The following is a 17,615-nucleotide window of genomic DNA, read 5'->3' as shown; positions in this document are numbered from 1 at the left end:
AATTTTGTTAGTTTTAGGTGTACAATATAATGATATATTTATTATGAAATGATTACCACAATAAGTTTAGTTAAAATCCATCACAATACATAGTTAAAATTCTTCTGTGTGTATAAGAACTTTTAAGATTTACTCTCAATATCTTTCAAATGTGTAATGAAGCATTGTTAACTATAGTTAACTATAGTGTCCAATAAAGCATTGTTAACTATTGTGCCCATTATATCCCTAGAACTTATTTATCTTATAAGTGGGAAGTTTGTACCTTTTGACCACCTTCACCCATTTTGTCCAGCCCCCTACTCATCACCTCTAGCAAACACCAATCTGTTCTCTGTATCTATGACTTTGTTTTTTTTTTTTAAAGATTCTACATATAAATGGTATCATACAATATCTTTCTCTGTCTTATTTAACATAACATCCTCAATGTCTATCCATATTGTTGCAAATGGCAGGATCTCCTTCTTTTTTATGGGTAAATAATATTCCCCTGGGTAGGTTATTTTCATGTCTTGGCTTATAAATATGCTGCAATGAACAGGGGGGTGCTATATATTTTTAAAAATTCATTATTAAGTGGTCAGAAGTTAGAAACATTATGGTTAACATATTTAGTCTTAGGAAGCTTAGTTTCAGAAAAGTCAATTTGTAGAGGGATGAAGGACTATAATGGTTAATAATTATAATAATAAAAAAACACTTCTGTGGCATCACTGTGTGCCAGAAACTTTACATAAACCAATTCATTTAATTTCAAAAACGCTGTTAGGTGGGTATTACTATTATTCTCATTTTCCAAAAGAGGAAACTGAAGATTAAGATGTTCAGTAACCTGCCCAAAGTTATATAACTAGTGAGTGACAGAAGTCATATTTTGAACCTTCAAAGTTATGCTGTAGACCACTGCACTATACTGCATCTATATACTGAAACGCTATGTCATGAACACTGGCTTTGCAGCAAGACAAACAGTAATTAGCTGTGTGACTATAAGCAAATGATGGACTCCCCTTTATTCTCAGTTCTCTCATCTGTAACTGAAGAAGTTAACACTTGCCTCTCAAATACATAAAACAGTTAGCACAGCATCTAGCACCTTGGTAAGTGTTAAAATAAATTACAGCTAAAAATAAAAACCCTCCAAAAGGAGAGGTTTAGCTAACCAGGTGCACAGAAGTAAAATGCAGAGCCAAGGGTCATCTACAAACCACTCAAGAGGGCTATATGCTCTCCTGGTAGGTTACTTAGCACAATGATAAAGCTGAGTTAAAGACAAAAAAAGCATGGGCAATAATGGTTTAAGAGATACTGTTTCTTACTACATACTATTATATGTGATAATTATTTTAACACTTAGCACTCAAACATTTCAAAGACATTCTTTATGTCCTAGAAAAATCAAGACAAACTGATAATATGTCTTCCAAAAAATATTTAGCAATGAAAGGGCCTGTGTGCAATGCTCAATCTTTTTAACAAAGGAAAAAAAAATGCACTTAAAAAAATTTTTTTTAATGTTTACTTATTTTTGAGAGAGAGACAGAGAACAAGTGGGGGGAGGGGCAGAGACAGAAAGGGAGACACAGAATCTGAAGTAGGCTCCAGGTGAGCTGTCAGCACAGAGCCCGATGAGGGGCTCGAACTCAGAAACAGTGAGATCATGACCTGAGCCAAAGTCGAACATTTAACCGACTGAGCCACTCAGGCGCCCCAAAAAATGTACTTTTATGAAAACAGCATATTCTAGGTCTTAAATAAACATCATATTAAGAATGTTTCTAAAAACTCTTTCCTATGTTTCTCATCAAGAACAATGACAATAAGCCTGGGGCAATGTATATTGGATTCATACATTAAATCAATGTGTTCAAAACCAAGAAGTTGTCCACAGATCTGCTTGAGAAGAGATTTAGAGATAAGTCACTTAGTATTTTTAAAACTACTACAGGAAGCAAAATCTCATAGCTTAAGTGAGTGAAAACTATGTTCTATACTCAGGCATAGGAGGGCACAAGGTTATGGCTCTATCTAAAGCAAATTCAATTTGGTTTGTGGTTTGTAACCTGGCAATTTTAGGCAACTGGCAAGAGAAAAGTATTTCTGCCAAGGACAGAATCATGTAGAAGAGTGCTGGCAACCTTTGAGGTATTAAGGACCTAATAATCTCCACTATTTCTATATTCTATCTGCTGCCTTCAGTACAGGGCACAAGCCCTTAACTAAGATCCTTTAGTTAAATAATAGCCAAGTGTAAGACAATCATCATCATCATCATCATCATCATCATCATCATCAAGGACAGTATTTAAGGAGGAAATACTACCAATTCTATACCAATTCTTCTAGAAACACAAGGGACTGAAACACTTTCCAACATGTCTTATGAGGCCACATTACCTTAACAAAACTAGACAAGGACATTACATGGAACAAGCAAAACAAACCCTGAATAATATTCCTAATGAACACAGATACTACCAATTTTACAATACTAGAGCATCAGCAAATTGAACTAAACCATACACAAAAGATAATACATCATGATTCAATGGAATTTTTCCCAGAGTGCAAGGCTGGTTTAACATCTGAAAATCAATCAGTGTAATTCACCATATTAACAAGATTAAAATAAGAAAAACCATATGGTAATCTCAATAGATGCAGAAAAGCATTTGATAAAGTACAAACATCCATTCATGATAAAAATTCTCAGAAACCAGAAATAGAAGGAAACTTCCCTTGACGGGCATCTTGATAAAGGACATCTATGAAAAACTTTGAGCTAAGATCACATTTAATGGTGAAAAAGTGAATGCCTGCTCCCTAAGTTTGGAGAAAACGCAAAGATGTCTGCTCTCATTACCATGTTCAACATTTAACTGGTGGTCCTAGTCAGTGGATTAAGGTAAGAAAAGGAAATAAAAGGCATACACATTGAAAAGGAAGAAGTAGAATTATCCTTATTCACAAATAAGATGATTGTCCATGTAGAAAATCCCAAGAAATTTTTTAAAAGTTACTAGAATAAACGAATTTAGCCAAGTTACAAAATAGAAGATCAATATAACCAAATCAATTATTCTATGACATAAGAAATAAACAACTGGAAATCGACATTAAGGATAATATCAATAGTATCAAAAATGTAAAATATTTAGAGATGAATTCAAGAAAAAAATGTTCTGGACCTATACACTGAAAACTAACATTGTTGAGAGAAAATAAAGAAGACCTAAACAAATCGAGATATACGATGTTCATGGACAAAAACACTCAGTATCGTTAAGATGTCAATTCCAAATGCTAGACTGACCTATACATTTAACACAATCCCAATCCCAATCTCACTACAAATATTTTTTTTGTCAAAATTAACAAGTTGATTGGGGCACCTGGATAGCTTGGTTGAGTTTCTGACTTTGGCTCAGGTCATGATCTCATGGTTCATGAGTTTGAGCCCCGCATCAGGCTCTATGCTGACAGCTCAGAGCCTGGAGTCTTCTCTGGATTCTGTGTCTCCCTCTCTCTCTCTGCCCCTCCCCCACTCGTATTCTGTCTCTCTCTCTTTCAAAATTAAACATTAAAAAAAATAAAAGAAATTAACAAGTTGATTTTAAAACATACATGGAAATTCAAAAGATCTAGAATAACAACAGTGATCTTGAAAAAGAAAAACAAAGTTGGGAGGAATTATGCTTTCTGACTTCAAGACTACTACAATAATTTACAATTTTGTATTGGTATAAGAATAAACATAAAGACCAATGGGACACAATAGACAGCACAAAAATAGACCCACACATACATATTCAATTGATTTTTAACAAAGGTGCCAATGTAACTGAATTAGAGAAAGACTAGTCTCGTGACCACTGCTGACCATTTTCAACAAATGGTGCTCCAACAATTGGACATCCATAGGGAAAAAAAAATAGGTCTTAACCCTTACCTTACACATACACAAAAAAATTAACTTGAAATGTTCACAGACCTAAATGTACAAGCTGAAACTATCAAACTTTCAGAAGAAAACATAAGAAAATCTTTGAGACTTAATTTAGGCATATTTTCTTAGGACACAAAAAATATGAACCATAAAGGAAAAAAAAAACACAACTTCAGCAAAATTAAAAACATTTCATCTTTGAAAGAGAACATTAAGAAAATGAAAATACAAGCCTCAGACTAGGATATCTGTGTATCCACATATTCAAGGACTTGAACCCAGAATATACATAGAACTCTTCTAATCAATAATAAGTGAAACAACCTGATTAAAAAACAATGAGTGAAAGATGTGACAGACATTTCACCTAAGATGACACATGAATAGCAAATGAGCATCTGAAAAGATGCTCAACATAATTAGTCATTAGAAAAATGCAAAATAAAACTAGAGTGAGATGCTATTACATATGCACTAGAATGGCTAAACTGAAAGAGAAACACAAATACCAAATACCAAGAGCTGAAGAGAATGCAAAGCAACTGGAAGTCTCATATGCTGCTAGTAGGAGTGCAAAATGGTCTAGTAATTTTGGAAAACAGTGTGACAGTTTCTTAAAAAGTTAAACATATACTTACCACTAATCCCACAATCCCACTCCTAGGTATGAGAAAGCATATGTCCATGTAAAACCTTGCAAACGAATGTTCACAGCAGCTTAATTCATAATAGCCCAAACCTAAACATAGCTCAAATGCCCATCAATTAATCTGGATAAGTGAATTTTGTTATATCCATTCAACTGACTAATATTCATCATTTAAAACTTACAAACTACGGATACATGTAACAACTTTAATGAATCTCAAAAGTATCATGCTAAGTGAAAGAAGTCACAAAAAGAAAGAAGTCAGACATTAAAAAAAGGTATATATTGTAAGATTCTAGTCACATGATATTCTAGAAAATACAAAACTATCCTGACAGAACACAGATCTGTGACTGGCAGGGACTTGCAGTGGGGTGAGGTATGTGACTGCAAAGGGGCAAGAGAACATAATGAAATACTGACAATGTTTTATCTCTTGCTTTTAGTTATACCACTGTATAAATCTGGTACAATTCAGAGAACTCTACTCTTACACAAATTTTATCTGACTATAAAGTGATTAAAAATAAAGACAAAAACCCACATTTCCCGTGCACACCTCAAGTTTATTTTGTGAGGATCACATGACATAGTTAAATTTAGCTGAAGTTGACCCATGTTGATATTAAAGGCTTTCTTAAAGGCCAAAAGAATTTGGCCTCACAGATGTCTCAGCTGTCACTGCCCCCAAACTGGTTAGTTTGGTTAGTTCAAGCTTCAGTTCCTTACCTAACTAAAGTTAGTAACTACACACTACTAAATCTAGTATATCTTTCTGACAACAAATTATTTGTAGCAATTGATGTCAAATCCTTTAAGATCTATCACTAAGTAAATTTCAAGAGTTAACAGGATAATTCCTTACTGCACAAAAGACCATATCTATGTTTACAAAAAATGTTATTTATCCCTCAGAGCTTTCTCCTGCAGGAAGTTATTTATAATATTGCCTGATGATTCACATGGACTTCAGCTGAACTTTAGACTTTGTTACTTCATCAGACACTTTCTTACTAGGGTATTCTTTGACTTTCTTCTGACTTTCTTACTAAGGTTTTCTTGTCATTTATCCCTGTCGCTTTTTTTTTTTTTTAAATACAAGGAAAATTAACTTGGGTTAAGTAAAAAATAATTTATAAAACTGCCTAAGTAATATTTATACCTCAAGTACACACTTTCCTCCACAATCTTAGGAAACAAGAATTAGGGAGAAACAAAAATGAAAATTACTGATTGGGGGGAAAAGCCATTTGTGTCTAACCTTTTAGTCACTTTTGTCAAAGCTTATGGTAGAATAAAAAATTTTTAAACATAATTTCCACTTTAAATACAGGTGGAAGAAAAATCTTCTTACTTGCAAACCAACCTTCATAACTTTGACACTAAAAATGTACAGTCCTATACCCTGCATTTGAGATGATGAAAGCCCTGGTAGGACAACAAATTTCAAGAACTGTAGAAAACTGATGTTCGAACAACAAAAGTATCCTCTGAAATTATTTCATCCCAACTTTTCATTTAGCCATCACCAAAGTGGGAAAATGTGAGTATTCAGATATAGAAGCTGGATTTTTTTTCATGGAAAAAAATGTGTTGTGTTTGTAATAAAATAGCCAACAAATTGCAGAAGATAGAAGAAAATGAGATAAAAACTTAAGAATTTTTTGAACCACAGGACAACATCTGTTCTTATTCTCTAGAGTCTATAAAACCAGAGAAAATTTTAAATTCACTCTACAAAAATATTTATATTGTTGGTAACTGAAATCCATTCAAAGATCTGAAAATACGTTTTTCTCCTAATAAACAAAACCTCTAATCTTCTTCAATTTGGAGACAGAAGTTACATCTCAAATACAGAAATCTGCCCTTTTTGTAGACAGATAATTGCCTTCAAATTGGAGATCTACCTAAAACTAGTGAAACTTATTAGATAGGAATTGATAAAATCTTGTTAAATACGCCAGACAATTAATTATATTTGGTTATATGACAAGAGGACAATTCTTTAGTCTGTGATAAATGCCCTATCAACATTGCTTTTCTAATGTAGACATATTCTACTTGTTTATAGTAACTTTACTCATAACTGCCAGAACTTGGGAGGCAACCAAGATGTCCTTCAGTAGGTGAATGGAAAAATAAACTGTTATTTTGAGACAATGGGATATTATTTAGCACCAGAAAGAAATGAGCTAGTAAGCCATGAAAAGACCTTAAGTAATCTTAAAAGCATATTGCTAAGAGGAAGATGCCAATGTGAAAAGGCTACAAACTATATGGTAACATTCTGGAAAAAGCAAAACCATGGAGAAGTCAGTGGTTGCCAAGGGTCAGTGAGGAAGAAGGAAGGGATGAATAGGCGGAACACGGGATTTTTAGGCAGTGAAATTGTAGTATCATATTATGATACAACAACCGTGGATACTTGTCATGACACATTTTTCAAAACCCCACAGAATGTACAAAACCATTTATATGTAATGTGAAGTATGGACTTTGACAATGATGATGTCGATGTAGGTTCACACAGTATAACACATGTAGCACTTCAGTGCCAGATGCTGAGGAGGTGCCAGATGTACGGAGGCTGTGCATGTGTAGGGGGCGTGGAGCAAAAGGAAATTCTACTTTCTACTCACTTTTGCAGTGAACCTAAAACTGCTCTAAAAAATGAAGTCTATTTTTTAAAAAGGTGTATGTACACTTTAGTTGGTTTTTAGTAGCTGGTATGAAGTTCTCTGATTAGGGAGAGGATCAATATATACCCACTTTGTAAAGAAACTATTATATAAATTGAATGTGCAATGTTCTCATACTTCATTTTAAAGATACATTTGAAAAAGAGAAATGATCTCAGTACAGTTGGAACATTTCTAAAACCAGTTCAGATTCTCTTTACACAAATTCTTACATGTTGGGAATCAGAGTCAGTAATAGATGAGTAAGATCCACACTTGTTAAATGTACTTAGTTTAAAAACAGCCTAGAATTAGCTAGCTAGAAAACATACTTGGAAATATTGGGTCAAAGCTCCTCATCTTAAAATAAGTAAAACAGAGGCTCAGAGAAGCTATATGATTCTCCCCAGGACTATTTAAGATAGAAGGACTAGAACTTTGGTATTCTAAAGTTTCAAGTTTGTCTTTTCATTATACTACTACCATTAAAGAAAACAAAATTATGATTTCTTAAAAGACACAGATGTAACTTTTTTTCTTCTTCCACTTTAAGAGGATAAGAATCCAATTAGTGTATTTATTTGGCTGATAAGCACTCACTCGAGCTCTGCCCACTTACTCATTTATTCTGCCTGCTTGATTTTTCCCAGAGGTCATATAAAAAGAAAATCATGTTTTAAGAATGCTAAAAGCCAAAGACAATGTTTCACCACGAAAGTGAATATAAAACCCACGTGTGGGTTATTATTCAAGCAAGGGCTACGCTCCCGATCCCACCACTGATAGTCAGAATTTAGAATCTTGCTCGACCTCTTACAGAGGTAAAAATCCACCCTTAGTGGGAGCAGCTGTGACTCTGTGAAAGAAGCTACAAATAACATGCTGGGAAATTCAGCAGGCACTGTTATTATATCCTGTTTATACTGTCATTTTTCCTATCAGTAGGATATTATTTATACAGACCCCACCCATGAACTTCTTGTTTATCTTATTATAGAAATCCTCCAAATCTATAAAAAGAAGCCTCTGTATTAGTTTCTGGAACAAGCACATGTGTTATAATTTTGCACCTCACCACACTTTTTTTATTTAGCAATTTCTTTTGTTAGGCCCTACTCATTCTCATTTTTATCTCAAGGTTGATTTATTTCATTATTTCACATATTAGAGTTGAACTTAACTTTTTAAAGACTCCGTAACTGGACATAGATTCTGGGGCTCCACACCTTAAACTTTATTTTGGGAAGATTTCATCAGGTAGAGATATTCTTGTAAGATACACTTCACTAATTTGTTTAAAGACAAAAAGTGGCTATATGTTAAGATCAGGTACCCCTAGTGAGTGAGTCCTAGATGTCTAGAAGCTTATGTAGGCTTCTCTATGCCAGGTATGCCAATTATGATGGACAAGCTTTCTATGGATTCTCACTAACTCACTATTTTCTAGTTGGATCTCTTTTCTAGAATGAAAAGCCCTGCCCCTGAGGCTAGTTTGTTGGGCCAAGTGAAAATGCAACACAGTAATAAATGAGAAATACATGAATTCACTAAGTTGACCAATGGGACAATGAAACAATCTTGTTATAAATCACCCTCACTCCCCTGCCTTATGTAAATAACTGAATTAAAGCAGATAAAAGAAAGATGCAAATTCTTTAAGGGCAGAAATTCACACAGCATTTGGTGAACAAATAATTATTTCTGGAGAGGGAACGTCACTGGACAAAGTTAATATTGGATAAGCTTTCATATGTTCAGCTTGTGTCAGCTTCACTAAAACTCCTTTTACCCTACAAGACGGCACTACAAGGCAGCTAGGTAAACATGAAATCTTCAGAAAGTATGTATAATGCTAGACTCTCTGGGAATGTGCAAGAAAGATCACTGCTTTTTGTTTTTTTGCTTTTTAAAAAAAATGTTTATTTATTTTTGGCAAAGAGGGAGCAAGCATGAGCAGGAGAGGGGCAGAGAGAAAGGGAGACAGAGGATCCGAAGCAGACTCTGCACTGACAGCAGCAAGCCCCATGCAGAGCTTGAACTCATGAACCATGAGATCATGACCTAAGCCGAAGTCAGATGTTCAACTGACTGAGCCACCCAGGTGCCCTGAAAGATCACTGCTTTTAAAGAACTTTACTCTCAAATGCATAACTGAAATGAGGCATAGTACCTAAGAGTGGTAAACTTAGTGTAACTGATTTCATAAAAAGAGAATTCTAGGAGCACCTGGGTGGCTCAGTTGATTGAGCATCTGACTCTTGATTTCAACTCAGGTCATGATCTCAGTTCATTGGATTGAGCCCCACATAAGGCTCTGAGCTGAGAGTGAGGAGCCTGCTTAGGATTCTTTTCCTTTGCCCCACCCCCACCTCAAAATAAGTAAAGATTTAAAAAAAAAAAAAAAGAGAGAGAGATCTATGTGTGCTAAAGTGATCAAAGAAGCCAGAATGAGGATAATAATTGAGGTAAAAAAAAAATTTTTTTTTAATTTTATTTATTTTGAGAGAGAGAGAGAGTGGACAGAGTGAGAGGGAGAAAGAGAGAATCCCAAGCAGGCTCTGCACCATCAGCACAGAACGTGATGTAGAGCTTGAACTCACCAACTGTGAGATCATGACTTGAGCTGAAATCAAGAGCCAGATGCTTAACCAACTAAGCCACCCAGGCACCTCAAGGTAATCTTGATAAACAGAACATTATAAGGCTGAAGTGTGAAGGGGAAAAGCATACTAGGCACAAACAATGATTTGTAAGCATCGAAGTGAGAATTCTGAAAATGGTGAGTACCTAAATTTAGTTAGGGAGAATACTGAACAGAAGATGGCAATAAAAAGAAGGCTGGAGTCAGACTATAAGGAGTTTCATTTTTCAGACAATGGAGAACCATTAAAGATATGTGATCAAGGGAAAATGTGCCCAAGCTTTTGGAATAGGAATGAAGAGGAGGAAGAATAAGTTGGATTGAGGTTGAAATGGGGGAAGAAGTTTTTAACAGTACCAAATCCTATGATTATAGAAGCAAAATAAAGGTCACGTGATATAACAAATAATAAATGTGTAAAAATATTTTCAGAACCACAAGATGGCATTATGAGGACTCTTACTGAGTGGCACAATGTTAAAAATATGCCAGTCCACTGAAATTTAATGTCAGAAAAGCTTACCAATCTCCTAGAATTGTACTTCTCAAACCCAAATTATCTGGGGATCTGGTTAAAATGAAAATTCTGATTCAGCAGGTTTAGGGTGGTACTCTGTATCTTTACATTTCTAACAAGCTCCAAATAATGCTGTTCCACGGACTACACTTTGAGTAGCAAGACGCTAAAACATCTTTCAGCTTCCCTTTCCAAAAAGGCAATACTACTGTGTTTAATCCACTATGCTATAGCTATTCCCTTTAGATGTTCCTAAGAAATTCCTTTTAAAGGTATTTTCTTATAATGTGAATCAATGTCAGATGGGTTTCAAAAGCTACTATTTTATTTACTTTCATTTTTTTAAGTTTATTTCTTTATTTTGAGAAAGAGAGAGCATAAGTAGGGGAGTGGCAGAGAGAGAGAATCCTAAGCAGGCTCTGCATTGTCAGCATAGAGCCAGATGTGGGTATTGAACTCACAAACTGTGAAATCATGACCTGAGCCAAAGTTGGACAGTTTACTGACTGAGCCACCCAGGCACCCCAAAAGCTACTATTTTAAAAGTCTAAGATGACTCAAGATTCGGGGGATTCAAGATCCTCAAAAACACTTCCACCTGGAAAAATAATCAACTCTATAATACCGTTCTATAACACTACAGTTTTATTCTTTTTTGTAGCTGACAAACTAGAAGATACTATTGTTTCTACTCTTAGAGATAAAGTAAAAGCCCTGAAAAGACAATACTCTGTCTTTTCACAGTGCACATCAGTGGGTTTTACCAAAACTTGCCCTTACAATGCCCTTAGCATATTCCTTAATCCTTGAAGATAAAGGTAAAAATGTATTTTAAATATTCTATTGAAAGGTATAAAAATTAAATGTGTACACATCCTTCTATTAAGAAAGATTTCTACATGGAAGGATATGCCTTTAATTAGAATCTTTTACCATGAATATAGGCATCATTTGTAAAAGTATATTACTAGTGTTATATATCACACACACATATGTATTAGAATTGGTTGACTCTTGGGATGAAATTTAAGACTTCTGAAATCTCAAGTTTCATTTTTTACCATACTGATGGTCAATAACAACTTTTTTACATAAATTAGCTTCAATAAATACCGATGTCTAGAGAACAGAAATGATATCTTAAAATTGGAAGGTACTATGTGATTAGATCCAACTATTTCATCATATAGGTAAGAATCTGAGATGCAGAGGCTAAAAAGCCCAAAGTCACGTAGGTGCTAATGGCATGTCAAACAAGGAGGGGAGGAGGAAAAAACTAATTTTTAAATCCATTAATGTACAACATACAACAACGTACCAAATACAAAATGTAGTTAAAAGAGTTTCCAGTTCTTCTAACGACTAAGATATAGTTGAGTTTATATTAGGTCTATAAATAAATCACTGATATCCAAGAAAGAAAGAATACATACCAACAAACACGACATGCTACCCCCATATTTAAGAACTCCATAAAAAACGCAATCTGAATAGAGAATGACACATATACACCACATACTTGAGATGGGGCTGCGGTGGGGTGGGTAATGGGATGGTATATAAAGAACAAAGAGAAGACAATGATAACTCTTATCTTCTCAGTAACGGTTCGAAGAGAGCTTCACATACGAAAAGGGCTTAAAAAAAAAAACTTCCTTTACTCTCATGGATAATTTTTTAATTGGTAAAATCGAGAATCAGGAGGACTGCAAGCTTTTAAAAACATGAAATGTAGATAGCAGTTGGATGTGCATGTGTCATAAGCTCTGTCAGTTACAAGAAAACCAGAGACCCTTTTTTAGTCATAAAATGGGGAATTTTGTGGTTATCACAAATGCTATAAAATTTACTAGCACCAGTTTAAAAAAAAAAATCACTGGAGAAGTTTCATGATATCAGAGACAATGGGTTTTAAATCATAGGCATACATTATTATGCCTAAGTTGACAGGTCTGCACTGCAATGCAGAAATGCAAGCAATATTCCAACATCTGCACCAGAAGGCAGAGACTAGACATGATTCCAGAATAAAGGGCTCTTTAGCTCTTACCTGTTACCTGTGCAACAACTGCTTGGGAAATCCTCCGATTGGCAAGAAAGGCTTTGATTTCCTCTTTTATCACACTGCTGTCCCTCCTAACAAAAACAGAAGACAAGACCAACAATGTATGTTGAAGGTAGAAATCCTCATCTTTGCTAAGAAAGGTGAAGCAGAGAGGTGGGGAGCACATAGAAAGAAAGAACACAAAAATAAAGGTAAACAGACCAAGCTTGTGTGAAAATATGAAATTAAAACCAAGAAACACCAAATATTCAAGTCCTAAAACATCACACCATCAGACAGACGCTTTAGTGAATGCCACAGTAGATATAAGTCTCATACCAGACGATGGTTAATCGCATGCTGTGTATAATTCACATTAGGAACAAGGCTGCCATATGGTATATACTAAGTTTCATTACTGAGGAATGAATATACCTTACACAGACAGAAATCCTAGAAAAATAAAAAGCAATAACAAAAACAAAAATCAGTTGTGAGTAGACTGTGGGCTCGCATGTTAACTATGAAACTGCATAAATAATGTTCATTTTAAAACCTTTGTTAAAGGAACAGAAATCATCATCATTCTTACAACTGCTAAAAACATTAGCCATTTGAAAATTTTAATTTGCCTTCTTTTTCCTGTATAAACCAAAAAAAAAAAAAAAATTAAGTGGGATGAAATGAATATAGAATTTTAATATAAAAAGGCAACATTAATTTCCTATTATATGTAATATAGAGTACTTAAAACTATATTGTGTCCTTGAGATTACATACATATTATAGATCTAATTTTTCCTCCACTAAGACAACAACAAATTCTCACAAGACGAGACATTTACTAGAACAACAATGAAAGGCAAGACTTCTATTTCTCCACCACAACAAATACACTTTAAGTAAAACTTATACCCTTAAAACCAACCAATTTCTCTTTGAATACTTTATGTTCAAAAGGATTACATAAATAAAGTATTGATTTTTGATCAAGCTCAAAAAAACCACAGAATAGTGGTAATTTATAATCTCATACAGGGTCAGCAAACTATGGCTAAATCTGGCCTCCCAACTGTTTTTATACAACCTGTAAGAGCTAAGTAAGAATGTTTTTCACACTTGCAGTCATTATGTGATGACAGAGAACACTAACTCTGAACATGAATTAAGCAAAGTATTATTTCCTCACCAAAAATTCCATCCTTCTATTGGTAGGCCTATGTTTTAAAAACTATATTCAATATTGTATTTTGTCAATAAAAATCTGTGACTTTTTTTTTCCTCTTAGATGTTAAGTATTAAGTATGTGTATTATATCCTCTATTTTGCCTCTTGGCCACAAAGTGTAAGATGTTTACCATCTACTCTTTCCAACCCCTAATCTGAGAAAAAAGGATCATGAAATCTTTACAAATCATTTTGTAAATGAACCACAAACTTCCAAACTACTTATAGGAGCCCAAGTCTTTCTAAAGATTATTTGGAGTAACAAAAGAAAAGATCCTACCCAAAAATAATCAGTTGTGATTTAACTTAGAGCAGGTATGTTAGCCCTTTCGTGAGGAGGGGCTATACATTGTGTGAATGGATACCAATGTTCCCTTTCAGGAATTCTGGAAAAGAGCAGAGAAGTAATAGTAGTGACAAGCTTTCAATCTGAAGCTCTACTGTATATTCCTGACCTACTGGTTAGAAATGCTAGTCAAAAAGATTCCTAAAGAAAGAAAACATCTCCTAATCCAATACTTAAAATTTCTCATACTCCTCTAGATTCTGATCTAGATACTGGCTAGATTCCCTCCAAAATGCTTGTTCATATTGGAAGTTATTTCTTTGAAAAACATGCACTCTCATTTGATTTAAAACTGTGTATCTGAAATAAAAAGGCACAATACATTTAAATACATTTTAAAGTCAAATAAAATAAACTGCTCTGTATAATACAGGTAGTATAGACCAAATGGCTCTCAAAATCCACCAATAAATACCTGCACAAGGGATAATTTCAGCAGTATGAATTTGCCTTACGTAAATAAAACAACCAAATCATTTGGTCTCTGATACAGCTTCAAAATTAATCTGAAAAAATTTAAATAAAGCACTGCATTGCAATGTATAGACTATCCTTCTAGGAAAATGAAAAGTGAGTTTAACAGAATATTTATTAAGGTTAAATAAAAAACGTGCTTTCTGGGAAAAATGATTAAATGGTATTTTCTTGACTACGGATTTAAATTGGAATTTAAATCAATTTATTTTAAATCAAATTCACCTAGAGTAGACACTAAATCATAAAGAGGAGATAACATTCAATTATTCCAATAGGAAATATCCAATTTGTGAATTATTCACAGCCTTGCAGTATGACATTATCAAGGGCTGCAGAAAGACAAGAAGAAACTTCAAAAAGTCTGCAAAACAGCAGCAATTCATTTACCCTCCCATAGACTATATTTTTAGATACTTGGCAAGTTCCTAAGTACCAAGTTAAAATAAGTTAAAAAAATAATAGTAACAAAACCTCTTTAGTCAACTGCTTTACCAGAGAGAAGCTTTTTCAAACTGAAGAAAAACTTAAGACTTAAAAGATAAGGATATGCTTGGGCAAGTCATTTAATAAAGCTGGACCCTGGTTTCATCATCTGGTAAAATGAGAACATTAATACCACCATCACAAGGCTTTTAAAATTTTTCTGCAAGCATGGAAATTAAATTTAAATAAAATTTAGTATTAAATGTATGTATATGTGTGTATATGTGCATAATATAAAAAATCAAGGGGCGCCTGGGTGGCGCAGTCGGTTGAGCGTCCGACTTCAGCCAGGTCACGATCTCGCGGTCCGTGAGTTCGAGCCCCGCGTCGGGCTCTGGGCTGATGGCTCAGAGCCTGGAGCCTGTTTCCGATTCTGTGTCTCCCTCTCTCTCTGCCCCTCCCCCGTTCATGCTCTGTCTCTCTCTGTCCCAAAAATAAATAAACGTTGAAAAAAAAAAAAAATCAAAAATTCTTCAATGAAAAATTTTTTGAAACTGTAAACCATTAAACAATGACTATTATTTTATAAAACTCCAGAAAGAATCCCAGAAGAAGAAACAAAGGATCTGCTATAATTACCTACATCTGAAGTAAACATCTATATCAGGTGCTTTAAGGCACCATGGAAAGATTTAGACACAAGTAGTGATGTGTTTAGTTGGTTTCATCAGGTATAGGTATCCCCTGCTTTCTGAAGGTTCGCAGTATGCCACTCTGCTTTTATAAAAGAGCTACATTAGTATGGTAATAGCATTTTTTGGTAAAAGCCAAAATCTCCTTCAGATTTCGGTTAGTGAAAACAGGTACGAATGTAGGTCTTTCCTAAAAGTGAAGTGGTATAACTCAAGCTTTCAGATGGTGGGCGGGGGGTGAGGGGAGACCTGTATTTTCAAAATAGTAATAGCATTCAACTTTCACTGTGTCCAGTTCTCTTGTGTATTTCAAAGACCTCCATTCTACAGGGTTAACTATGTTCTTTAAACTTTCACATATTCCCCCTCATTCAGTCTTCTTTAACAACAAGGCTCTCCTACTGTCCACATCAAGACTCTGAAATCACCAGTTTCCTGATGTGAAAACTCTTTTGTTTACTCCAAACCTAATTTCCTTATATTCTCCTACTGCTTACTTTCTGTCTTCATTTGAAATTTTTCATCCTCTTTAAAAAGAATGGATCCCTTTTTCTTCACTTCTTTTTTTTAGGAAAACCAATTTTTTCAAGTTTTTATTTTAATCACCAAGTGCTTATCATGATTCACTTCTCTTATAAAATCTCACATTCCTCATGATTTGTACTCCTCAAGTCTTATGAAATTAAAGTGAAACACAAGTTGATCTTCTTTGATTCCATGGCTTACTTTCAAGATAATCTACCACTCTATTTGCATCGAACCACTTAAAATCGATGTCCTCTCCTCCTACTACCTTTTCCAAATCACAGCCATGCTGAATTCATCTATCTGGGTGATTTCTACATGAGGATAAAATTCTTCCTTTCCACCCTCCATTGTCATTATTTTTATAACTTGCTAAACTTTCCATTGTTACCCACAGACCTTTCTTAACATCCAAATGAATTAATCAGGAATGCCTCTTTGTAGAATCACCCTTTCTTTAAGACACAATTTAACAGTCATCTATTCAGAGACGTTCTCCCTGATACAGCTAAGAAAGATCTTTTCTTACAACAACTAACTTTATCATTTCAATTATACTACTCACATGCTAACCTATTACATGGTATTCTGTATTATAGCAGTTCCCCAGACCTGGTCTTATCGCTCCTACTAGCCTGTGAAGTCTTTTGGCACAAAGATTGCATCTTATTCATCATGGGGTTTGCATATAATAGAGCTTAATTTGTTCAGTGAATGAACAAATTTGTAGTTGAAGATAAAAGGTTGTAGTATGGCAAACCTGATCTAGATAATTTATAAAACAGCTCTAAATTCTTAATCTCAGATATGTTTAAGTTTCCTAAATCAGAATAGAAAAAGAGTTATTTATGCTAGTTCAAAATGGTGATCCTTCCATTTCCAGAATGAAGGCTATTAAAGACTACGTGTTTAAAAGTTGTATGCTTCAAGATCTTCTGTATTTTCTCAGTTGATATACACTACACATTCTTTAGGACCCCTTAAAGGTAGCCATCTATCTCAAAGACTTCCAGAGATGGACCAGTCCCTACAAAGACTATTTCACAGGTGAGAAAATATAATTACATATAAATTCTTTAGCTTTTAAATAAAAACCTGCTCCTTTAATTTCTACTCATGGAGATAAAGCATAATTTAAAAATTTTAAAGATAATTTTAAAAGAAAAGCTACTCTATATGTATAAACAACATGATAACTGAATTTAGAAAATAAATATCCTAAATCACCTATTGTTAGGCATATAGATAACCACTCAGAATAAAGTCTTAGATCTTGTATAAAATACTAACACAGTTTGTATAAAATACTAACATTTAAGTACATGAGTAGTTAAGCATAACACCTATAATATATGGCATTGTTTATGACTTCTTCATAAGCCTCATTTTACTTATTTTATAATACATACGTGAAAGAGCAGGCACTTTAATAGATGTACACTGT

The 17,615-nt window shown here is 34.3% G+C and overlaps 1 protein-coding gene across 11 annotated transcripts in view; it reads right to left on the bottom strand.

The window, feature by feature from the left end:
- The window catches only part of HMBOX1 (homeobox containing 1), a 206,234-nt gene that overhangs the window by 88,672 nt on the left and 99,947 nt on the right, over positions 1-17,615 (bottom strand). For all 11 annotated transcript variants that reach the window (XM_045461786.1, XM_045461713.1, XM_045461761.1 and 8 more), the window contains one exon: positions 12,488-12,573. In XM_045461786.1, coding sequence (XP_045317742.1) covers positions 12,488-12,573 — 86 coding nt within the window. The remainder of the gene's footprint in view (positions 1-12,487; positions 12,574-17,615) is intronic.

The sequence above is a fragment of the Leopardus geoffroyi genome, chromosome B1 (genome assembly GCF_018350155.1).
Source record: "Leopardus geoffroyi isolate Oge1 chromosome B1, O.geoffroyi_Oge1_pat1.0, whole genome shotgun sequence".
NCBI classification, from domain to species: Eukaryota; Metazoa; Chordata; class Mammalia; order Carnivora; family Felidae; genus Leopardus; species Leopardus geoffroyi.
The sequence above is the reverse complement of the archived record's forward strand: the minus strand, read 5'-3'. Positions and strand labels throughout refer to the sequence as shown.